The sequence below is a fragment of the Herpailurus yagouaroundi genome, unplaced genomic scaffold (assembly GCF_014898765.1).
Source record: "Herpailurus yagouaroundi ecotype Mexico unplaced genomic scaffold, PumYag 199, whole genome shotgun sequence".
In the NCBI taxonomy this organism is placed as follows: domain Eukaryota; kingdom Metazoa; phylum Chordata; class Mammalia; order Carnivora; family Felidae; genus Herpailurus; species Herpailurus yagouaroundi.
This window is the reverse complement of record NW_024412430.1, coordinates 4,159,532-4,184,937: the sequence shown is the minus strand read 5'-3', so window position 1 is coordinate 4,184,937 and position 25,406 is coordinate 4,159,532. Positions and strand designations below refer to the sequence as shown.

Below are 25,406 nucleotides of genomic sequence, written 5' to 3'. Positions count from 1 at the left end.
TTTTTTTTTTTTTTTTTTTTTTTTTTTTTTTTTTGAGGAACCTCCATACTGTTTTCCAGAGTGGCTGCCCCAGTTTGCATTCCCACCAGCATTGCAAAAGAGATCCTCTTTCTCCATATCCTCACCAACATCTGTTGTTACTTGAGTTGTTAATGTTAGCCATTCTGACAGGTGTGAGGTGGGATCTCATTGTGGTTTTGATGTATTTCCCTGATGATGAGTGATGTTGAGCATTTTTTCATGTATCAGTTGGCCATCTGGATGTCTTCTTTGGAGAAGTGTCTATTCATGTCTTTTGCCATTTCTTCACTGGATTATTTGTTTTTTGGGTGTTGAGTTTAATAAGTTCTTTATAGATTTTGGATACCAACCTTTTATCTGATAGGTCATTTGCAAATTATCTTCTCCCATTCCGTCATTTGCCTTTTAGTTTTGCTTATTGTTTCCTTCACTGTGCTGGAAGTCCCAGTAGTTCATTTTTGCTTTTGTTTCCCTTGCCTCTGGAGACATGTTGAGAAAGAAGTTGCTGCAGCCAAGATCAAAGAGGTTCTTGCCTGCTTTATCCTCAAGGATTTTGATGGGTTCCTGTCTTACATTTAGTCTTTCATCCATTTTGAGTTTATTTTTGTGTATGGTGTAAGAAAGCATGTCGCTGTCCAGTTTTCCCAGCACCACTTGCTGAAGAGACTGTCTTTATTCCATTGGATATTCTTTCCTGCTTTGTCAAAGATTAGTTGGCCAGGGGCGCCTGGGTGGCGCAGTCGGTTAAGCGTCCGACTTCAGCCAGGTCACGATCTCGCGGTCCGTGAATTCGAGCCCCGCCTCAGGCTCTGGGCTGATGGCTCGGAGCCTGGAGCCTGTTTCCGATTCTGTGTCTCCCTCTCTCTCTGCCCCTCCCCCGTTCATGCTCTGTCTCTCTCTGTCCCAAAAATAAATAAACGTTGAAAAAAAAAATTAAAAAAAAAAAAAAAAGATTAGTTGGCCAGACATTTGTAGGTCCATTTCTGGGTTCTCTATTCTGTTCCATTGATCTGAGTGTCTGTTTTTATGCCAGTATTTGTATTTTTTCCAGATTTTTTCTTGTGGTTGATTAGTTTCATGGCATTGTGGTCAGAAAAGATGCATGGTATGATTTCAGTCTTTGTGAATTTATTGACATTGATATTGTTTTGTGGCACTGTGTGATATATTCTGGAGAACGTTTCATGTGCACTTGAAAAGGATGTGTATTCTGCTGTTGTATGATGGGATGTTCTGAATATATCTGTTAGATCTGTCTCTTCCAATGTGTCATTCACAGCTGCTATTTTCTTTTTGATTTTCTGTTTGGATTATCTATCCATTGATGTAAGTGGGGTGTTAAGGTCCCCAATTATTACAGTATTACTATCAATTGCTTAATTTATATTTGTTAATAGGTGCTTAATGTATTTGGGTTCTCCCATATTGGGTGCATAACTATTTACAGTTCTATCTTGTTGGCTTTTCCCCTGTATGATTATATAGTGTCTTTCTTTGTCTCTTGTTACAGTCTTTGTTTTAAAGTCTGTTTTGTCCAATGTAAGTGTTGCTATCCTGGTTTTCTTTTCACTTCCATTTATATGATAAATGCTTTTCCATCCTTTTATTTTCATTCTGTATATGTCTTCATGCGTGAAACACATCTATTGTAGGTAACATATGGATGGATCTTGCTGTTTTATCCATTCTGTTGCCATGTGGCTTTTAATTGGAGCATTTAGTCCAGTTACATTCAAAGCAGTTAATAGGTATGTACTTAATGCAGTTTTGTTAATGGGTTTATGGTTGTTTTTGTAGTTCTATTTTCCTTTTTTCTCTTCTCTCTGTAGTGATATACTTGGATTCCTTTCTCTTTACGTTTTACATATCCATTATCAGTTTTTGATTTGTAGTTACCACTAAATTTATTTATGACATCTTATGCATATATCAGTCTATATTAGGATGATAGTCTTTTAAGTTTGAACTCATTTTAAAAGCACTTTACCTCTTGTCTCCCCCCCCCACGTTTTAAGTATGTGAGTCATACTTTATATTATTTTGCAGATCACTTAATTTTACTGTTTTTGTGCTGCTCTTACTCTTCCTTATGGTCTTTCTTTCCCACTCAGAGTCCCATATAACATTTCTGGTAAGTCTGAGTACTGGTGATGAATTTAACTTTTTTTTTTTTTTTAATCAGGAAAATTCTTTTTTTCCAATATATGAAATTTATTGTCAAATTGGTTTCCATACAGCACCAGTGCTCATCCCAAAAGGTGCCCTCCTCAATACCCATCACCCACCTTCCCCTCCCTCCTACCCCCCATCAACCCTCAGTTTGTTCTCAGTTTTTAAGAGTCTCTTATGCTTTGGCTCTCTCCCACTCTAACCTCTTTTTTTGTTTGTTTTCCCTCCCCCTCCCCCATGGGTTTCTGTTAAGTTTCTCAGGATCCACATAAGAGTGAAAACCTATGGTATCTGTCTTTCTCTGTATGGCTTATTTCACTTTTCATAATACTCTCCAGTTCTGTCCATGTTGCTACAAAGGGCCGTATTTCATTCTTTCTCATTGCCATGTAGTCATCAGGGAAATTCTTAATCTCTCATTCTATTCTGAATGGTAATCTTGCTGGATAGAGTATTCTTAATTGCAGGTTTATTCTTTCAGCCCTTTAAATATATCACCACTCTTCTGTGGCCTGCAAAGTTTCTGCTGAAAAATCAGCTGATAGCTTTATGTGGTTTCCCTTGTATGTAACTGTTTCCTTTCTCTCTTGGTACTTTTAAGATTGTTTGTTTATCACAGTTTTTCCCATTTTAATTACTGTGTCTTGGTGTGGACCTCCTTGTGTTGATTATGTTGGGCTCTCTTTGTACCATCTGGATCTGGATTTGTCCTTCCTCAGTTTTCAGGTATTAATTTCATCAAATAAATGTTTGCCCCCTTTTTCCTCTTTTCCTCTTAGATCTTTATAATCATGTATGTCAATAAGTTCCCTTATTCTCATTTTTTATTATTTTCTGTCTCCTCTTCAGCTTGATTGCTTTCCTTTGCTCTGTCCTCCAAATCACTGATAAATTCTGCTTCTTCTAGTGTACTATTTTTAACTTCAGTTATTGAGTTACTCATCTCTGATGATTTCTTTTTAATGTTTTCTGTCACTTTTTTGAGGGTCTGACTGTGACCCTCCTCACTTTTCTTAAGTCCAGTGAGCATCTTTATGACCATTACTTTAAATTCTCTATCAAGCATCTTATCTCCATTTTTATTTTATGTCTCTTACCATGATTTTCATGTTCTTTCATTTGTGACATACTCCTCTGTCTCCTCATTTTGTCTAATTCTTTGTGTCTGTTTCTATGTGTTAGGAAAGTCAGGTATATCTCCTGCTCCTGAAAGTAATAGCTTTATGAAGAAGAGGTTCTATAGCATCCTACACTGTAATGTCCCATGTTCCCCAGAATGTGGCAGTTCAGATGTGTGTCCTATGTGTGTTGCACATATCCTGCTATCGTGGCTTAGCTGAGTTTGCCTTTGATTCAGTTGCCTGAGATGGCTCTCTTTGCCTGTTGGGGACAGGGTTTAGTTCCTGTGTTGTTAGTGGTCCAGTCTGGGGCTGCCTTGAGGTTGAGTTGGTTCAAACTGTATTTGCCAGAACTGTAGTCCGTCCCCAAGAGGCTTTCATTGGTGGGTGAGGCCTACAGTCAGATCAGTTGTCTGCCCCTAGCCCATTGCTCAGGCCATAGTTGAACTGGTATGTGTGGTTATTCCCCCTCTCCCATCACAGGAGTCACTGTGGAGTGATGCTGGCCCTTGTTGGGTCTCCTTGCACACTGCCAGGGTTGTGACACCACTTTGGATGGACTCCTGCTACAGGAGAACGTGCAAGTGTGGCACATGGTCATAGCAAGGTTTGCTTAGATCTGCTGTGGGAGGAGGCCTGAGCTGCTTTAGAGAATTCCCGTTGACGGTGGGTTGGAGGTTGATCTTTACTGAGCCTTCAATAGTTTGTTCATGTGCATGTTCCAGTCAGTAATGAAGTGAAATTTTGACAATAGGGACACTCTTAAATCTGCAACTCTTGCCTCTCCAATTACTCACTCCTCAACGTGCTGTGCGTTTAAGGCACATTGGCTTCCCCGGATTCTCATATCTGTCTCTTTGACTTCAGCAGACAGAGCTCTGTTTGACCTCTCTTTCTGCCCCCACAATAGTCTGAAAAACTTCAGGCAGCAAGCTGGGGTAGTCTTACTGCATAATTTGGCGGTTTCTTTTTTATTCTTTTTCTTTCCTGTGCTATATGCTGCCCAGTATCTGAAAACCATTATTTAATGTAGGTTCTTTTTCCTGTGTTTTGGTTGTTTACATTGGGAATGTTTGTATAGTCCCTATTATTCCATCATGGCTGAAAACAGAAATTCTTCTCTTTCATTTTTTATTTATAGTTAACTATTTTAAAAGATGACTGTTGTCCTACTCTACCTATTACTGATTTTTTTTTATTTTTAAATAGTTATACGCTAATTTTAAAATTCTTGAAGACACTATAGAAATTTGAAGGTATCCCTGTTGCTTCAAATAGAGCCAGTGATTTACCTAGAAAAAAACATAGTGTAGTTAAGATTATCCATTTATCAATTCTTAATTCTCAGTATGTTTTCTGTTTTGGTATGATTTTTTTAAGTTTCTTTATTATTTATTTTGAGAGAGAGAGAGTGGGAGAGAACGGTGGGGCAGAGAGAGAGAATTCCAAGCAGGCTCTGTTAACACAAAACTTGTGAACCATGAGCTCATGACCTGAGCTAAAATCAAGAGTCGGATGCTTAACCAACTGAGCCACCAGGTGTCCCTGGGTATTATTATTATTTTTTAATAGGACAATTTTACTAGAGATCTAGAAAGATTATAATAAAATGGTTTTACTGACTAGTTTGTTTTTATCCATCCCAAGGATAAATATAAGTGTTTGGAAGTTTATCTGATAACATATAGTAATCTCAGTGATGTTACCTTTTATACCATTGTTGTATGCTACTTATTGGATGAGATAGTCTCCATACACTTCAGAGAGTACCTTATCCAATCAGGAGCATACAACAGTGATTTATAAAAGTACACATTACCCAGCCTGTGACCTTTTTTGAGGATTTTTAAAGTATTGTTGACACATTTTTTTCTATAAAATTGTGGCAACTTTCCTTGTAATTTTTAGGATAAATAATAGCATGTTTGTTTCTTTTCTAACTTCTGTAAGAAAGATAAATATCTCCCACTAGTTTCTTTATTGGGATATTTTGATGGAATGTTTTTTAAATGTCTTTAAATTCTGAGATTAATGGTGCTAAATATGATTTGTTTTTCTTTCTCAGATTAAAAATCATTTTTCAATTCCACTTTCTGTTTATGAAGGGGACACTTTATTGGGAACAGCTTCACCTGGAAGTGAATTCAACATACCATTAACATCTTACCGGTGATTTTTGTTTTCTTTTTTATTTGCTCTAAGGTGCCATGGAATTTTTAGTTTCTGATTTGGTAGGGATATCTGTCTTTAAGTGATTAAAGTTTAATCAAATCTGTTCTGTTAATAATTTGTCTACCTTATTTAAGTTTCAGGGTGCTTAAAAGGTGTTATAAATTTTTTTAAAGGAAAATGTAATGTGTTTAATTTACACCATGTAAATTACTTACGCTTTTACTAGTAAATACATTTATTACATGCTTACAGTATAGCCATCATAACCATATCATTTTTTCATGATTTTTACAAAATGATGAGTTGAGCACGATTGGTAGCTTCTAGATTTAAATATACTATTATGAAGAGATTTTTACCTTTGAAATGTTTTAGAATAGAATTTTTAAAAAATCCTTTTAGAAACATATAAAATATTTCATCTTTTTACCTATGTATTGTTCAGTGGTAGAATTATAGTATAAATTGTGATATGCGGTACATTGATCTTAAATATTAAAAATTAGATTAAACCTGATACAAAGTTTTATAGGTAAAAATTCTTACAGGATGCTGATGATGTATTAGTCTTAGAATTTTAAGGTTAATATCATAACAGACAGATATTCAGCATATTTATATAATCAGGAATTAAAAAAATAATCTCTTTTAGGGATATTGAACTCTCTGGGAAAGTAGAACTTTCCTGAGAATAATCATCGTGGTTGGTCTAAGAACCATTTCAGAACACATGCTAGCCCTGGACCCCGACCTGCATTGGAGGGTGGAGGCAAAACTACAAGCAGTGCCAAAACACGCTCTTCCTCTAGTCCTTCTGATCCATGCCAAGTTCACTATTGACTCCCTAATGCTTAGAAAGCAATCTAGCAGGTTTAGGCACATATTTTCAGTTAGTAGACCTGCTACTAAAAAGTATTTTATTGCTTACACCTTCAGCCCTAATGAGCCTTTTATTGCTTAGTTCAGACTTGCTGAGGGCAAGAATTCTCTTGTTGAGAGAACAACAAAATGGTTGTTCATAGTATCTGACCTTATTCTAGGAAAGATTTTGGGTGGGTTAGGAAACTAAAGATAGCATGTAGGATATGTTTAAAAATTTCTGTAAAAAGTTTCAACTCCTTTTGTCCTTGAATGAGAAAAGGTAATGGCATTCTGCTTTATTTTTAATAAATGATTGCTGTATATTTTGTGACTCTGTCCATAAAAAGTGTTTTAGAGTATTTTTACACTTTCTGGTTCAGGGGTAAAATAGTAACTTGTCAAATGGAAATTAATTAATCTTAATTAAAATTATTAGTGATGAACCAGCTTGTATTTCACATTAGGTATTTGTCTAATCTAATTCTGAGATGTACACTTACATTTAAGGTTTGAGGTCTTATATTTAACAAAGGTACACTTACATTTAAGTTATGAGGTCTTTAACAAATGGCTACCTCTCCCTGGAGAATTTAAATATACTGATTCTTTAATTCATTTAAAAAATGTCAAGTGTTTTGCTGTGTATAAGGCACTGGTGTGGAATGCTACGATGAGTTGGGCATTGCTACTACCCTTGAGAGATTGATACATTATGTAAATACAGAAGGAAGCAAACAGTGGGTTGTAGAGATACAGAACAGTTAAGAGTTGCAGAAAACTACAGAAAACAAAGAAGGTCTTAATGATGGACTCCTGGGCGAGATACATGCACTAAAGATAAAATATAATTACAGATTAGCAGGAAAGGGCAGTGTTAAGTGGGAGGAATTGGGTGAATAAAAGTAAGGAGGCCTGAAAGCACAGAGTTTGTAAGTGACTATAAGGAATAGTTGGGAGTTGATTGTCCTATACGTGTTGTAATGTAACATTTGAAACATAGTTTAAGTTTACATTGAGGTACTTGCTCCCTGATTTATATAAATTTTATCTTAATCTTTTTTTTTTTTTTTTTAAGTTTATTTATTTTGAGAGGGAGAGACAGAATCCCAAGCAGGCTCCGTGCCATCAGCGCAGAGGCGATGCAGGGCTCATAGTCACAAATTGTGAGATCATGACCTGAGCCGAGTTCAGGAGTCAGACGTTTGACCAACTGAGCCACCCAGGCGCCCCATCTTTATCTTTCATGTCATCTTTTTCTTCCCTCTTCTCTTAGAACATCTGGTACCTTATGTTTCAAGATCTTTCACCCCATCAGCTTTTCTCATTCAGAACCTCTCACCATTGATCATCTTTCTCTGGTGTTTTCTTCCTATTCATTTCTTAAACTTTGCTTTAACCTTGCATGTTTCTCCAGTTCAAGTCTTTTCTTCGGAACAAAGCGTTTTGGCAAAATTTTCACCTCTGGAAAATGCTCTGCAACTGTCTAGAAAGACTTAACCACACTCGCATGCCCTCAGTCTGCTGTGTACATATGGTTTTTGTACCTATCACAATGCAGTAGTTTTCTTTTAACATGACATCCCCCACCTGATTGGGATCTCTTAAGAATAAAGAATGACTTATTCATTTGTTTATTTCCAGTTTTACCGTCTTGTAAATAATAGGTCCAATAAAGGTTTTGATAATCCAGATGACTTTATTGGCATTAGTTTAACTTAGAGAAAATTAAAGTTTTTATTTTTAAGTATTAAAAGACTAGAAAAGAGAATGAAAGTCATAGAGAATGTAGAAATAAAACAGGTTAAATCTGAGAATGGGCTTGACAGATCATTAGATTTATGTGTATGTCAAAGAAGATGGAAAAGTCTAGTATTTTATAGTCCAGAGTGCTAGTAGTTAGAAGTTCCTTGAAAGGAACACACTGAGAAGTGGCATGGACAGTTTAGGGTTCAATCTAGCAAATTTAAGTCATCATCAGACATCATTACAGAAGGGTGTGCTGGGTATTTAAAACTACAGGACTGGAGTTTCAGACAATCTGGTTTGGAGATAGTATGGACAAGTTGTTCATCTGCAAGGGATAGTGTCAAATTATAGGTGATTGGTTTTAGAAGTACAAAAATATTTAAGTGTTTATATTTGGGCATTTGAAAAATGATGAAACCTAAAGTATAGTTCAAATGTAAACAGAATGTGACGTTTATAAAGATTAATCATATGATTTTCTTGCAACCACTTTTGCAACTATGCCCAGTGTTTCAGCAATTACGTATCTATTTGAAAGCTTTCATGTGATTAACATTGAAAAGGTAGTGATTTAATTTTAACTGTAGAGTCAGCGCAGAGCCTGATGTGGGACTCAAGCTCAAGAAACTGAGATCATGAGCTGAGCCAAAATGAAGAGTCAGACTCTTAATCACCTGAGCCACCCAGGTACCCTGAAAAATATTCTCCTCTTAAGAGCCAATTAATTTGATTAGTTTCAGAAAGTTATGAAAACATCCATTCATTGGTCTATCTTACCTATCTCTAAGAAGAATGGGAAATATAAAAATTTATTACAAGAGCAGGGAGTGATGTAATTTTATTGTTCCTAAGTAGTAATCACTTAATTTTTTTTCTTTTAAAGCATTTTAAAGTATACTGTTTAATCCTTTACACAGATCACCTCTTTCTCTGAAGCCAGAAGATGAGGACTATGAAGTGTGTGAAAGAATTGACTTTGAAGAAATTATAAAAAATGAAGGCACTCTTCTAAAGAAGATATGTAGATCTATAAACGCTGCTAAGAAACCATTTATTATTAATGTTGTCCCAGAAAAAGATAATTTGGCATCTCTCTCCGTGTATTCAGAAGATGGTTGGGACTTACCATACATAATGCATTTGTGGCCGCCTATCCTCCTCCGAAATCTTCTTCCTTACAAAATTGCTTATTATATAGAGGTATTCTAGAGTTTTTTTTAATGCCTTCCTGTCTTTGATTTTGTAGCTTTGGTTATTTAACATTATGAGCAACAAAACAATGTTTAAATGTTCTCATACGAATTAATAGCACTGGTGAATGGGCAGTCCAGCTGTCCTTCAAATGGAAAAGAAATGCTTCAATCATATTGTATAAAAAGAGGGCTTTTGCCATGATTTACCTTAGAAATATGGCTGCTAAATTGAATATGTTACGTGCACAAATGTGATATACCATTCTCTTAAAAAATTAAAATTATTTATGAAAATAGTATATATATATATACACACACACACACTAGAAAATTCAGAAAAAAAGAGATAATAAAAACTGCCTGTAATCACATCATCTGAAAGTAGTGGTTCAGGTGAAGATAATCATTTCAGGTTTAGAATATAGGCATACCTCACTTTATCACACTTCTTAGAGAAACCATTTTTTTACAAATTTCAGGTTCATGGCAACCCTATGTCAAGCAAGTCTTTTGACTCCATTTTTCCCACAATATTTGCTCACTTCATATCTTTTTGCCACATTTGGTAACTCTTGTAATATTTCAGACTTGTCATTATTAATTGTTATGATCTATAATCAGTGATAATGACTTGCTGGAAGCTGAAATGATGGCTAATGTTTTTAGCAATAAAGCATTAAAGTGTGTACATGGTTTTCTGGACATGATGCTATTGCATACTTAATAAACTATGGTATAGTGTAAACATAACTTTTATATGCATTGGGAAACCAAGAAATTTATTTGACATGCTCTGTTGTGGTATTTGGTTTATTGTTGTGGTCTGGAACTGAACTTGCATTATCTCTGAGGTATGCCTGTGTATATATATTTAATCTTTTTCTTTGATGTGTATCTCATTTATTATGTTTAAAAGATGGACACTAACTTTTGAAACAAGTGTGAGAATTCATCTTAAAATATTAGACAAATGGAAACAACAGCCTACATTATATTATTCTCATGCTAGTGTTTTTAAACTTTTTTTTATGTTTTTATTGTTGAGAGAGTGCATGCACACACGTACGTGTGCACTAATGTGAGTGGGGGAGGGGCAGAGAGGGAGGGAGGCGCAGAATCTCTCAGGCTCTAGGCTCTGAGCTATTGGCGCAGAACTCCATGAGGGGCTTGAAATCATGGACCGGGAGATCATGACCTGAGCAGGAGTTGGATGTTTAACCAGCTGAGCCACTCAGGCACCCCTCTTATGTTTGTTTTCTAAAAAGAATATTATGCTCTATAAAGATGCTTTTTCTTTTAAGTACTTTTTATTTTAACAGATTACATCTGATTCTTTTGTTATAACAGGGATCTTTCCATCTTTTTTTTTTAATATGAAATTTATTGTCAAATTGTTTTCCATACAACACCCAGAGCTCATCCCAACAGGTGCCCTCCTCAATACCTATCACCTACTCCTCCCTCCCTCCCACTCTCCATCAGCCCTCAGTTTGTTCTCAGTTTTTAAGAGTCTCTTGTGTTTTGGCTCCCTCCCTCTCTAACCTTTTTTTTTTTTCCTTTCCCCTCCCCCATGGTCTTCTGTTAAGTTTCTCAGGATCCACGTAAGAGTGAAAACTTATGGTATCTGTCTTTCTCTGTATGACTTATTTCACTTAGCATCACACTCTCCAGTTCCATCCACATTGCTACAAAAGGCCATATTTCATTCTTTCTCATTGCCACGTAGTATTCCGTTGTGTATATAAACCACAATTTCTTTATCCATTCATCAGTCGATGGACATTTACGCTCTTGCCATAATTTGGCTGTTGTTGAAAGTGCTGCTATAAACATTGGGGTACAAGTGCCCCTATGCATCAGCACTCCTGTATCCCTTAGGTAAATTCCTAGCAGTGCTATTGCTGGGTCATAGGGTAGATCTATTTTTAAATTTTGAGGAACCTCCACACTGTTTTCCACAGTGGCTGCACCAGTTTGCATTTTCACCAACAGTGTAGTTTTTAAGTAAACATTCTATTTGCCATGCTATCAAATATAAGAAGATAGCTCTTTACTGTAGTCTAGTGATTATTTTTGTAGTGGTCTATTAATAATTTTTGGGATTTACTATATGTTTATACTTGTCTGATAAATTGGGGGGGGCAGAGTTAACAGATCTGTGGTTTAAGGATATCTTTTCCATATGGTTGGCAGATACTATAGTGGTTAACAATTTGTACTTTGCTGTCAGATAGATTTGAGATTGAATCCTACCTCTTTCATTTACAAGCTTTATGTCTTTAAGCAAGTTGTATTATCTTTTTATATCATTTGTCCTAGTCCATAAAGTAGGGATATTAATAAAACTTGTGTAACGGGTATATGGGAAAATGAAATTAGATAATGCTTGTAAAAGATTTAGCATAATGCCTGACAGGACTATGGTTGCAATTTATTTACCTCTCTCACATCACCACCAACCATTACTGTTCTTATTTTGTGGAATATTAACTAAGATGTCAGACATGAGTAATTTGCATTAGCTTTGCTTTAAGTAATTAAAAATCTTTGGGGCGCCTGGGTGGCGCAGTCGGTTAAGCGTCCGGCTTCAGCCAGGTCACGATCTCGCGGTCCGGGAGTTCGAGCCCCGCGTCAGGCTCTGGGCTGATGGCTCAGAGCCTGGAGCCTGTTTCCAATTCTGTGTCTCCCTCTCTGTCTGCCCCTCCCCCGTTGATGCTCTGTCTCTCTCTGTCCCCAAAATAAATAAACGTTGAAAAAAAAAATTAAAAAAAAAAATCTTTAAGAGATTCCTTTGTTATCACAACACTAAGGAATCAGGTTAGAGATGATGGAAAAACTGGTGATGAACTATCTATGTGTGTTCCATTCTCAAAGACTTTTAATTTGGTACTTTTGGGGATCACATTTTGTTTGCTAGTTTCCAAAGGATATGATAAATTTTTAAAAAGAGAATTTAGCTGTGGTATGGAGGGAGGATTACAAGGGACAAGAACGGTTAAGAGACTAAAGCGAGAGACATGAACTAATAAGGTCATGGAAGGGTGGACAGAGAGAAATGAACAGTTTTGAGACGTAAAGTGTAGTATAAACAGTGATTGGAAATGGGTGATGAGGGATTGTTAAAAAGCAGAAATAGAAATTAGTTAGGATTACTTATTTTGGATTACTATCATTTTTTTTTCATTTTTCATTATTTTGTAGTTTTCAAAACTACAATCACTAGTGGATAAGATTTTTTTTAATGTTTTACTCATTATAGTGCTTTATAATGTTTATTTCAGCATAGTTTTTCATGATGTTATTTAATTTTATCCTCATAGTTCTTTGAAGTGGAGGGTTTAGACCATTTTATAAATATGATAATTCAAGTCTCAGATTAAATAATTTATAGAAGCTTACACATTTGGCAGAGTTAGAAGTCAAATATAAGTCTTCTGACCTGTTCTGACAGAGGTATTTCAGAAGCATTATGTGTATGCTATTTGCAATCATTAAAGAGAGGTTTTTGGCATATTATTCTGACACATTTAAAATTTTACTGTATTTTTTTTATTACAGGGGATTGAACACAGAGTTTATACTCTAAATGAAGGACAGTCAGCCCATATTTGTACTGCGCAGTTGGATAAAGCCAGACTACATTTAAAATTACTTGACTATCTTAATCATGATTGGAAAAGTGAATATTGTATAAAACCTAATCAGCAAGATATTAGTTTCATCAATTTCACCTGTGTTACAGAAATAGAAAAGACTGATTTAGATATTGCTATCCATGTAACTTATAATATTGGCCAGACCATTGTGGCGTTTCATAGTCCTTATTGGATGGTCAATAAAACTGGTCGAATGTTACAGTATAAAGCAGATGGAATTCATCGAAAGCATCCACCTAATTACAAAAAGCCTGTTCTTTTTTCTTTTCAACCAAAGCATTTTTTTAATAACAATAAGGTATGTAAGATTTTTTAAACTTTCATTTTTCTTCAGCTATTTATCACTCCTTTTTAAAGTTTTGAAAAACATTATGAAACAGGTTAGAAATAACATTTATATGTTTGAGGTTAAAATGTTAGATTTTAGTATGCGGAAACGTTTAGTGCGTTAACGTAATATTTATGCTAACAAGCAAAAAATTTATCAATTTACATAGGAATTTTTAAAGATATCTAAATTGTAATGTATTTGGAAATTTTTTTCTAGGTTCAGCTTATGGTAACTGATAGTGAATTGTCAGATCAGTTTTCAATTGATACTGTTGGGAGTCATGGAGCTGTTAAATGTAAAGGCCTGAAAATGGAGTATCAAGTGAGTTCATTCTTTGCTCCTCAAGAAACTTGTATTTAAATTATATCTATCAAATACTTATTTTTATTAGGATGTTGTGGTAATGTAACAGTTTTTGAAATGTTGTTTTTTCCCTTTAGGTTGGTGTCACTATAGACCTCAGCAGTTTTAACATTACCAGAATTGTGACTTTTACCCCTTTTTATATGATTGAAAACAAAAGCAAATACCATATATCGGTGGCTGAAGAGGGAAATGATAAATGGCTCTCTCTTGATTTAGAGCAGGTGGGTAGATGAATGTCAAAAATGTACCTCTTTGGATTTTGAGTTTTACTTGAAGTTAAATACCTGAAACCACTCTGTAAGTTTTTAATTTGCCCCCCACACTCCATTTTATTTGTACCAGGCTCTAGATACTTAATTTTTAAAAACCAAACCTTGTCATTTAGCAATGTATTGCTTGATAAGGGAAGTAGATATTTAACAACTAGTAACCAAACAGTGAAAACACACAGAAGAAGACTAGATAAAGTATAAATGCAGTAAAAAGTAGGAAATGATTTGTTCTTTCCATAAAGCTGTTAAGAATGCCTTTATAGAGTAAGCTAAGCCAGTTATTTTAAGAAGACGGTAGTGACTTAGGAGTGAAATTTTTATTCGGTTCCACGTTTAGCTATTAGACCTCTGCATAAAAGCTTTGTAAAAAGACTGCCTGATGGAATATTTTGCTTTTGAAGAAATTTTATTGTAAATCTGTTACGATTTAAGAGACATTATTTGCTGTTTTTATTCACTGTGCCTTTTTGCTTTCAAACCATCTTGATGGGACCATTCTTCCTGACATATGTTCTGTAGATTTTCCTTTAGAGCTTGTTTTGGAGCTAATGCCATTAGTTTGTGTTTATCCATAAAAATTTTTACCATCGTCTTTTATGATAATTTCTCTTGCTAATGAATTCTATTTTTTCTCAACATATCTAGATTTTACTCCACCATTTTCTGGCTTCCACTATAGTTGAAAGTTCTGCTGTGATTCTGTTATTCCTTTGGAGGTTATTTTTCTTCCCAGTTGCCTTCATGATCTTTGTCTTTGCTGTTTTGCTGTCATACTACCATTTGTCCATGTGTGGGCTCCGTTTATATGTCCTGCTTGAGATGCTTTCCTCTGAGATTTGTAGATCTATTTCGTACTTGCTGTAAAATTTGCAACTGTTTTCTATTTAAATACTGCATCTCCTTTGTTTTTCCATTGGTTTCTTCTTGGCCTTTAATCAGTATGTTCTAGACTTCCTTATTCTCTCTTCCACATCTCTTTATATATATATTTTTTTCTATTTTCCTTCTATGTATTTCTCTTTGCTGCATTCTAGATAAATTCTAAATGTATAGCTTTAATAACTTTTTACTTTTCCTGTGTCTAAACTGCTATTTAAGTTTTCAGGTTTTTATTTGCATAATTATGTTTCTTTGAGCAGTTGCACTTTTTTTGAAGTCTGCCTGTTCATTCATTAATGAATATCTGTGTGTATTTCTCATGTGCCTTGTGATACATCTGTTAACAGAACCACAAGTCCCTGTGTTTGTGTAGTTTACATTTCACTGGGGGTATGTAGAAACATTAATAATGGTATAATCAATCAGTAAAATATATAGTATGTTTAAAGGTGAAAAGTCTAATCAGGGAAAAGAAAATAAGACAGAGCATAAGACAGGAAGTATTATTAAGAGTTCTAACACACACAGTGGGCTATAGTTTTATATAAGGTGGTCAAGGGATAGGACTCATTGAGGTCATATTTGAATTGACATGTAGGCAGTGTGGGAGGTAGCAGTTGCCAAGAGCTCAGCTGAGCTGCCGGGTGTTGGAGCAGCTGGAGGACAGCAAGCCAAACTGAGAATGACTGTCAAGCCCTTAGTCACTTCCTCCCATAGTGTAAGCAAGAGGCTAACCTGGAGAAAGTGCCCACTCTCGCCCTTCCACTTTCCGTGTGGAGCAGCATTGGTCAGGGTTCAGGTGGATCAGCACAGACTTTGGGGTCACGTGGCTGTCAAGGGAGCCTGGAACAAAAGGCTCTTACACTTTTATGGACTTAGAGGATGAGCCATGACAAGGGGGGAAGAGCTAAGAGTAGAAAAGTACTGAACACTGAGAGGAGAGAGACAGCCTCTGCAGGCTTCCCCCTCTGTCCTTGATAGAGAGGTCTTGGAGGGAGGTCCTCAAAAAGGCCTCTGCCACAGGCCATATAAAGAGGCCTCTGAATAAAGGGAACTTAGGTGGGAATTCCGACACGTGTAAGTGCATGACTGGAGGTGAGGGCTGGGTCCTTGATACTGCTGTATGCTGACTGTGCTCTACTCAGCCAAGAGGAGGGCGGTGTAGCCCTGCCAGATGAGGCCTTTGTAATTGCCTATGGTGTGTCCTGCAAAATTGCACCTAGGTTTTTGGCCAGGAACTGAAATCCTCAGCCATGTGGGTATCTTGGGAAAGAGCATTAGAGACAGAAGGATCAGCCAGGGAAGATGCCCTAAAGTGGAAGGATTTTTGGCATATTTGAGGAGTAGCAAAAGAGGCCAATATTACTGGAGAGGGGGAAGTAGTGGAGAACAAGGTGTAACAGGAGTGAAGAGCAATCATGGAGGGTTTCTTGAGCCATTCCAAAGGTTTTAGCTTTTGCTCTGAGTGAAATGAAGAGCAGTTAGCAGGTTCCGAGCAGTGATCAGTGATTACCAGCTCTTGCCAAATATTTGTTGAATGAATATATGATGTATTTTTGCAGATGTTTCACATGTGCTCATGAAGTCTAAGGTTCTTGATTTGTTGGATGTAGAGTCCTTCTGTCTAGATGCTAAGATGACCAACTCCAGATTTGTTGTCCTTTAGATGTTTTCTAGGTGTAGCTTCTTATGTAGTTTTACTTACAGCAGTTCTGTGTCTTGATTTGTGTGTCTGTTGCAGAAAACATCGTTGGGTCTTAGCTTTTTTAAAAACCTAACTTTTACACCCTCTGTCTTTGTTCAGTTTATGTTTACATTAATTGCAATTACAACTGCCTAACTTTTTATTTTACTTTGTTTCTTTTTTGTAATGTTTATTCATTTTTTGAGGGGGGGGGCAGAGAGAGAGGGAGGCCGAGGATCCGAAGCAGCCTCTACACTGACGGTGGCAAGCCGACGAGGGGCTGGAGCTCACAAACCATGAGATCATGACCTGAGTTGAAGTTGGATGCTCAGTTGACTGAGCTACCCAGGTGCCCCCTTTCAGTTTCTTTTTGTTTTCAATTTCAGCTTTTCTTGAGATAAATTTTCTTTTGTTAGTTTAAATTTTTTACATCATAATTATGGCCTAAAGTGGTCAACCTTAAGATGCATGCTCATGGTTATTACCTATGTTGATTTGTTAAACTTACTTAGATCACTGTTTTCCTACTACAAAAGACAAGTGCATTAGCACTTGCTCTAATCTCAAGATTTTGAGCACATAACTCTTTAAAAAGATGCGGTGTTTATTTGTAAACATAAAGCATACATTTTTAAGCCAAGTCTACCAGAAAATAGGCTTGAGGATATTCAGATTGCATCATTTTTTGTCTTCTCCGTTCCTCATGGGAAATATGCTTCGGTGAAGTATTGCTGCTCTTTTGACTCTCCTATGTAAGTTCCTGCTAGGTTGCAAAAGCCCTGGGTGGTAACATTCTAAGCCTCTTACAGCCTTAATCCTGTCTCATGTCTAGTTCCATTAATTAACTCTTAGGGTTGAATAAAATGGACTTACCAAGCTAATGCACTTGGCTTTAACATCCCGGTTCTCCTGCTTTGCTGCAAGTCATGTCATGATGATGAGTGTGACACATGAACAGTCTCATTGAAATGTGTGAAGTCATCAGTCTGGTTAGGGCTTATCACAGAAGGACAGGGTTTACAGAACAGTTGAGACAGTGCTGGCTCTCCTTGTCTGTCCTCCAGCTCTTTTGTTTCTGCTCATGTTGTCTGGTCTTCTCTCACGGTACTTTGCCTCTTGTTTGTTTTTAGTTTGGATTCCAGATCGCTGATGCCCCTGTTATTCCTTAAGATTTTGAGCCTATTTCCTAATGTAAACCTCCGATAACCCTTTTACTTTTGTACTCTTATTTGACTTCCAGGACTTTGGATTCATACATGACGTGATTCACCCTTTGTGTGTACTTTGGCTACTGCTTAATTACCAAATGGTGTGCACAACCTGATTATGACTTTTAGGAACTGAATGTACCCTTTGTTTTAAGCCAATCACTTGCTTCTCAGGTTAGCTTACATGCTGACTTTTCAACCCTCCTCTGGATCTCTGGACCACATTGAAGCCCCTTTGCCAACCCTCCACTTACCATACGTCTTCAACTTAGCACCCTTCACTGCTTGTATCCACAGTGCCCAGAGGTGGTGACCCGTCTCTAAGCTGGCAGTTGATGGCTGTTTAGCCGAGCAACGCAACAGCCAGAGCATTGTGGAAAGAGATTTAAGTTTATTCTGATAGGTTTATTAAAATGATGAAATCTTTATTATGAAACCTTTTTAAGAAAAATAAATGTTTGTAATATATGTTTTAGTGTATTCCCTTTTGGCCTGAGGATGCTTCTAATGCACTGCTTGTTCAAGTTGAAAGAAATCAAGGCCCTCCCAAAAAGATACATTTTAACAAGCAAGAAAATTGTATTTTATTGCGTCTGGATGATGAGGTGGGTGGTGTGTGTGTGCACATGTGTGTGTGATTAGAGAAGCTATTATATACTTACTAGTAATTTTATTTGTCTGATTTTTTTTCCCTTTCACCAAAATGAACAAACATTGCTTTTTTGTAAAAGGATAAAGTACTAAAAGGAAACGGAGACATAAAACAATTTAATTGTTAAGCCGGAAGTTAGAGTGCCCAGAATGCTATAATGTACCACATCTGGAATTTGACCCATCTGTACATACTGATGTACTGATGGTTCCTGGTTTCCCACACATGCAGTAGAGAATCCTGAACTGCTTTCTTAATCATCAGAAGTGTATTAAGTTATGACTAGTCTTATTAAACATTATTGGTTAATATTCTTTGGAAAATGGTCACATAAGAGAATATTTTCTTTTTTCTTTTGCTAGCTTGGAGGTGTTATAGCAGAGGTTAATTTGGCTGAACATTCTACAGTTATTAGATTTTCAGATTATCATGATGGAGCAGCTACATTCCTGTTAATAAATCACACCAAGAGTGACATTGTTCAGTACAACCAAAGGTAAGAAGATTATCACACAGTGACTTTATGATGATTTCTTAACAACATAGCACTGATAATGCCATTACAGCTATGTAAAACAATGTTCTCATTTTTTAAAAAAAGGTATACTGGCATATAAAGGGGTAAAACTGACATAATATCTATAATTTACTTTTTTTTAATTGTGGTGTAATTGACCTATACACGATACTAGTTTCAGGAACACAACATCATGATACAGTATTTGTATATGTACAAATGAGTCTAGCTAACACCCATCACCACATGGAGTTACAAATTCTTTTTCTTCTGATGAGATTTACTTCTTCTGATTTCTTCTCCTGATAAGATTTACTCTCTTCTCAACTTTCAAAGATACAATGCAGTATTACTAACTATAGTCTCCATGCTGTGCAGTCCATCCCATGACCTGTGTTACCACTGGGAAGTTGGCATCTTTTGACCACCTTCACCTACTTTATCCACACCCTATCCCCACCCCTAACAGCCACCACTCTTTTCTTTTTATCTACACGTTTATATTTTTCTGTTGTTTAATGGTTGTGTTTTTGGCTTTTTAGATCCCTTACGTAAATGAATACAGTATTTGTCTTTCTCTGAGGTATTTCACCTAACATCATGCCCTCGAGGTTGTCACAAATGGCAAGATTTCCTCCTTCTTTGTGGATGAATAATAATCTTTTGTATTTATACACCATAGTTTCTCTATCCATCGATGGACACACATTGTTTTCATGTCTTGGCTATTGTAAATAATGTTGTGGTGACATGGGGATGCCTGTATCTTCTTGAATTAGTGTTTTTATTTCCTTTGGATAAATACCCAGAAGTGGAATAGCTAGATCTTATTATATAGTTATATTTTCAATTTTTTCAGGAACCTTCATACTATTTTCCACAGCGGCTGCACCAATTTACATTCCCACCAGCAGTACAGTAGTGTTCTTTTCTCCACATCATCAGCAGCACTTAATTTCTTTTCTTGTGTTTTTGATAATAGCCATTCTAATAGGTGTGAGGTGACAGCTCACTGTGGCTTTGATTTGCATTTCTCTGATGATTAGTGGCATAAATTACTTTCAAATGCTTCAAAAAAAGAAAAATGTAAGAACTGAAGCAAATATGGCAAATTTGGTCATTGTAGAATCTGGCGAAGAAATGTCAGGGTTTAATCACAAGAACTTGGTTTTTCACATTTTTCTTATTTTTAATGAACATAATGTGAATATTGAAATGTCTGATTTTTGCAAACAGTAGATACCTTCTTCTTGCTGACGGGTGTGGGAAGGGACTGGTACATTTCTAAGCTTCTTAAAGACTAGATTTAAATCTTGGTTTTCCAAGACTACTCTTAGTATCATTTGTTTCAATTTGCTGTTTGTTTCTCTTACTGGTCCCAGGCTCTCAAATTCATTTTGTCTGCTTTTTCGTTTTCAGCTGTCACTTGTCAGTGGGCCCATATTTGAGTTCACTTATGCTTTCCTTCCATTGCTTAAATGTATGCTTCTAACCACTGATTAAATCAAATAAACATGGAGTCTAGAGCCCAAGACTGGACTGGCAAATATCTAGAACTCCTCCTACCCTATCAGTTCTCTCATTTGCGGAAGAAGTTGAGAGGAACCCTGTTTTTTTATGATTATCCACATTATTAAAAAAAAATATTTGATCAAAGCTGACAAAAAGAAATAGAAACAATTTCTCATTTGCCCTCCAATCCGTGTACCCTCAAGTAGCCTTGCCCATACAGTGTTAATAGAATTAAAATCTACAGAGAATGACTTGAGTATCTCCTTTATCCATTCAAGGATGGTGTATGTCTGGTAACATTCTAGATCCATACACAGGAGCAAAGTTAGTAATTCCTTACGTGCTGTGAACGATCTAGGGCATCATAGTTTAATTCTCTGACAACTGGTTGAGTCTGGCTGAAGCTGAATAGAGACTTCTCAGGCTTGTCCTGTGGCTTTGCCCTTGCAATTATCTCTATCCAGTTGAGATATAAAGTGTTTAGAAATCTTATCTACTGCACTGTTGTAATTATAAAAGTAAGTGATCCTATATTGAAATTCTGATAGCTAAAAAAACTGCAGTCTTCATGGAAATTTATGAAATTAATAATCTGCAGTAATGAACACTGGATTTAAACTTAGAATTATTTGAAGTAGTTATTAAATCAAGAACCTCAGACTTTGGTTTAATATTGAATCCAGAGTCCTGTGTGCCAGTGATCCCCAAATCTTTACTCCAACATAGACTTCTCTTCAGCTTCAGGCTGCCACCTCCTCCTAGTTATCAAATAACTAATAGTTCTAATAGTCTCATAATTAATAGTAGCACGTAATTAATAAATCACATAGTTAAGCTATTTTTTAAAGATCTCCTCTTGTCTAATCTTTCCCTTGATTATCCTAGCTCAGCCTCCCCACATTTCTTATTCAAGTAGATTTTTGTTATCTGCATCTCTGTAGCCTTGTCCCTACTAAACCCTCATTTGCCACCAGAGGTAGGTTTCCAAAAATACTAAATATAATCCTGTCTCTCTTGTTTAAAGTTTTTTAGTGACTTACCATATCTTTTACAGTAAAATTTGTTTCGAGGCTACCTTTCTAAACATTTCTCTTTCCCTATATTTAGGACCAGTTGAAGTCTTTGTTTCCTGAATCCCCTGGGTCCTTTCCATAGGTTTTCACCTTTTTGGTACTCCTTTCTGCTAGAAAAACTCTCACTGCTGGTGATCTCTTCCCTCACTACCTTAATCTGTACACCCAGTTTTTTGTTTGTTTGTTTGTTTTAATTTTTTTTAATGTTTATTTGTTTTTTGAGAGAGAGTTCACAAGCAAGGGAGGGGCAGAGAGAGAGGGAGACACAGAATCTGACATGTAGTCTCCAGGCTCTGAGCTGTCAGCACAGAGCCCCATGCGGGGCTCCAACCCACAAGCCAGGAGATCATGACCTGGGCCAAAGTCGGATGCTTAACCAACTGAGGCACCCAAGTGCTTCTCTGCACCCAGTTTTCAATTTTACCTTTACATATGTAGATTAAAGCATTCGTCACATTGCATTGTCTTGTGAGTTTAAAACTGTGTGCCTGTGCATGTGTAGTTAACATTCTGAGGACTGTGGTTACTTTATTTTCTTTGAATTACAATTTCCTATCTAAGGTAAATTTGAGATGAAGTTTTTTGTAAAGAATATTCTTCAGTGAGTTAAACAGATTAAAATTTGTATGAATTAAAAGCATTTCTAAATATTTTAAACTAAGTTTATCCTGTTTACATTTACATTTGATTTTTTTTTCATGGAATAAACAAAAACTATAAGACTTGTCTCCTCTGCTTTTCCTCTCTTGGCTTTGCTGTTTGTTGTTACTACTATGGTGGTTTCCTGCATATAAAAATTATAACGGTCAATTTTTTTAATTCCATAGAAAAATTGTGAAAAGAAAACCATAATCCTGAAATCCCAACACTGTCAACATTTTGATGCATTTCTTTACACATTATTTTACTGTGTATCTGTGTATTTATTATCTGTGTATTTCTGCATCTCTTGTTTTTATTAGCATTGTGAGCATGTAAGTTTGCTTTAAAACACCATTTTTAATGCACAATATTCCATCATTTAGATGCACTATAACTAAATACTCTTTTACTGAGAATTTTGGTTATTGTCTAATTTTATAATTTTTTAATAAAGATCTTTAACCCATTTGTAGTCCTTTTTTAAATTTTTTTTTTAATGTTTATTTATTTTTGAGACAGAGAGAGACAGAGCATGGATGGGGGAGGGTCAGAGAGAGAGGGAGACACAGAATCTGAAGCAGGCTCCAGGCTCTGAGCTGTCAGCACAGAGCCCAACGCAGGGCTCAAACCCACGGACCGTGAGATCATGACCTGAGCCGAAATCGGCCGCTTAACTGACTGAGCCACCCAGGCGCCCCTAGTCCTTCTAATAACTAAATTAAGATTCCTTGCTATTTTTTTGTTATATGGATTATTTTCTTCTCGTGATGATTTGGAAAATACATGTTTTGTTTTGTTTTTCTCTTGAAGATTTCAGTGCATTTTAAATTTTGAGAGTGAAACAATATCTTCTAATTTACCCATCAAAATATGGAATACTTTTGTATTTTCAGCTTCTCTTTCCAAATTCCCAGTTTCTTCTGCATATAATTTGGAATTTTTGACTGAAATTAATATGAAACGATTAGTTTTTTTAAAAATGTGTTTATTCAGGGCTTTTTTGGGGCATTTGACAAGTTTATTTGACTAGTTGCTTAATATTTTTACATCCCAAGTCTTTTTTTTAAGTTTTATTTAAGTATATGTATCCAATGTGGTGCTCAAACTCATGACCCTGAGATGAAGAGCCAGACAGACGCTTTTCCAAATGAGCCAGTCAGGTGCTCCTACGTCTCAATTCCCAGATTTTATTTTGAGCCATCCCTGGCTTGGTTGGAAAAAGTCTTAGAGTTAGTTTTTCAGAAAAGGTTTGCGGATAATAATGTTATGCTATTGCTTGTTCGAGAATGCCTTATTCTTGAAAATTAATGACAATTTGACATGAAATTTTAAGTCCTAACCTCTTGTCTCAAAATTGTATAGACACTGCTTCATTGTTTTCTGGCATTTACCATTAGAGAAAAATGTGAGACCAGTCTTATTTTTATTCCTTTCTGAGTAACTGTGATTTTCCTCCATGTTTATGGGCAGGTTTCCCTCTATTTTCTTAAAAATTCAACATTTTACAAAGATGTGTGGGATGATACTCTGTTTTAATTAATTTTGTGCAATGCCCAGTCATGTAACCTGCAGAATCAGCTCCTTCTTCAGCTCAGAAAAGTTATATTATGTTATTTCTTTGGTTTGTAACTTTTCCAGTTTTTTTTTTTTTCTTTCTGGGAATCATTTTGTGAGCTGATTGAATTTCTTAGAATTACATGCCATGTCATAAGATTTTTTAAAAAATAATTCAGCTGTCTTGTTTTTGCCAGAATATGACCAGTACTTAGGGAAGAGGTACCAATTAAATTCTCTCAGATTTAGTATAGGTAATAGTTGGAATAATTTTCTCCAACAGTTCATTTGTGTTAAAACAAAAGTTCACAAAGAAGGTTCAAAAACGTGAAAATCTTTATTTTCTAAGTGAGACAAATCTTTTCCTGGAATATTCTCATTATTTTCTTAGGAAACTTCTTTTTCATTGTATAAGGAAAAAATTTCAATCTGCTGTTAATCAGAACTATCACAAATCTCACTGGAGTCAGAATTATTTTGGGTTCTTTATATATTCATATATTTGCACTTAATGCATATTTTTACTATTTTTGGCAGTTCTCTCAGTGAGATAGAAGATTCCCTCCCTCCTGGAAAAGCAGTATTTTATACATGGGCTGATCCAGTGGGCTCTAGAAAGCTGAAGTGGAGATGTGGAAAAAGCCACGGTGAAGTAACACAAAAGGATGTACGTATTGGGTTGAGTATTATGGTGTTCTCAGCAGCCTTCTTTTTTGTTTTTTTGTTTGTTTTTAATTTTTTTAAAGGTATTCTCTGTCAGCCTTGCTAGTTTTAAGGACTGTTTTGTGTCTGTACTTAAACAAACTGCGAAAGATTTTAAAAGCAGCATTCAAACTTTAATGAAAAATGTTGAAGATCGGAAGGGGTCCTATTTTGTCTACATCATTATTCGCTGCTGGTATGTTATAAAAGGTAAACTGGGGTTGGGTCGGTGCTTTCAGCATTCGCCTCATGAACAGATACATTATCTGTAATGACAGTCATTTTAGGTCAGTGTGGCTTCTGTGAGCATCATTTAGGGAGGGATCCATGGAAGAATTTGTTTATGAGTGTTTTTTTTTTTTATAATGGTAACGTTATGTGTAAACATTTCCCAGTAACATTTTGAATGACTTTCAGAAATTTTTATTAAAATTTTATTACTCTTTCAAAATTCATCTTAATTTGTTTTTTTTTTTTTTTAATTTTTTTTTTCAACGTTTTTGATTTATTTTTGGGACAGAGAGAGACAGAGCATGAATGGGGGAGGGGCAGAGAGAGAGGGAGACACAGAATCGGAAACAGGCTCCAGGCTCTGAGCCATCAGCCCAGAGCCTGACGAGGGGCTCGAACTCCCGGATCGCGAGATCGTGACCTGGCTGAAGTTGGACGCTTAACCGACTGCGCCACCCAGGTGCCCCTAAAATTCATCTTAATTTGACCCCTACTCCAATGTCTTTTTTCCTAGCACTGATTATTATTTCTTATCGATGGGCCAGAGGTTATCTCACTCTCATTTTAGAGGGAAAACTGAATCATTAATCGTTTATTATAGACTTGGTTTTGCTTAATAGTCTGTATCAAATTAAGGCAGTTGCCTTCTATTCTTAGTTTATAAAAATATGTGAGTGTATGTATGAAGGAATGAGTATTGAAATTTTTTTAAAGGTTATCCATTTATTTTGAGAGAGCGCCCCCCCCCCCCCCACACACACACACTGACAAATGGGGGAGGGGCAGAGAGAAGGAGAGACAGAATCCCAAGCTGTCTCCACACCAAAAGTGCAGAGCCCAATGCAGG

The 25,406-nt window shown here is 36.1% G+C and overlaps 1 protein-coding gene across 1 annotated transcript in view; it reads left to right on the top strand.

The window, feature by feature from the left end:
* Window positions 1-25,406, top strand: part of VPS13A (vacuolar protein sorting 13 homolog A) — a 265,687-nt gene that overhangs the window by 176,848 nt on the left and 63,433 nt on the right. The window contains exons 43-50 of the mRNA XM_040449254.1: window positions 5,374-5,477; window positions 9,005-9,287; window positions 12,839-13,234; window positions 13,484-13,588; window positions 13,708-13,854; window positions 18,153-18,281; window positions 18,691-18,824; window positions 24,164-24,293. Of these exons, the coding sequence (XP_040305188.1) occupies window positions 5,374-5,477; window positions 9,005-9,287; window positions 12,839-13,234; window positions 13,484-13,588; window positions 13,708-13,854; window positions 18,153-18,281; window positions 18,691-18,824; window positions 24,164-24,293 (1,428 nt within the window). The remainder of the gene's footprint in view (window positions 1-5,373; window positions 5,478-9,004; window positions 9,288-12,838; window positions 13,235-13,483; window positions 13,589-13,707; window positions 13,855-18,152; window positions 18,282-18,690; window positions 18,825-24,163; window positions 24,294-25,406) is intronic.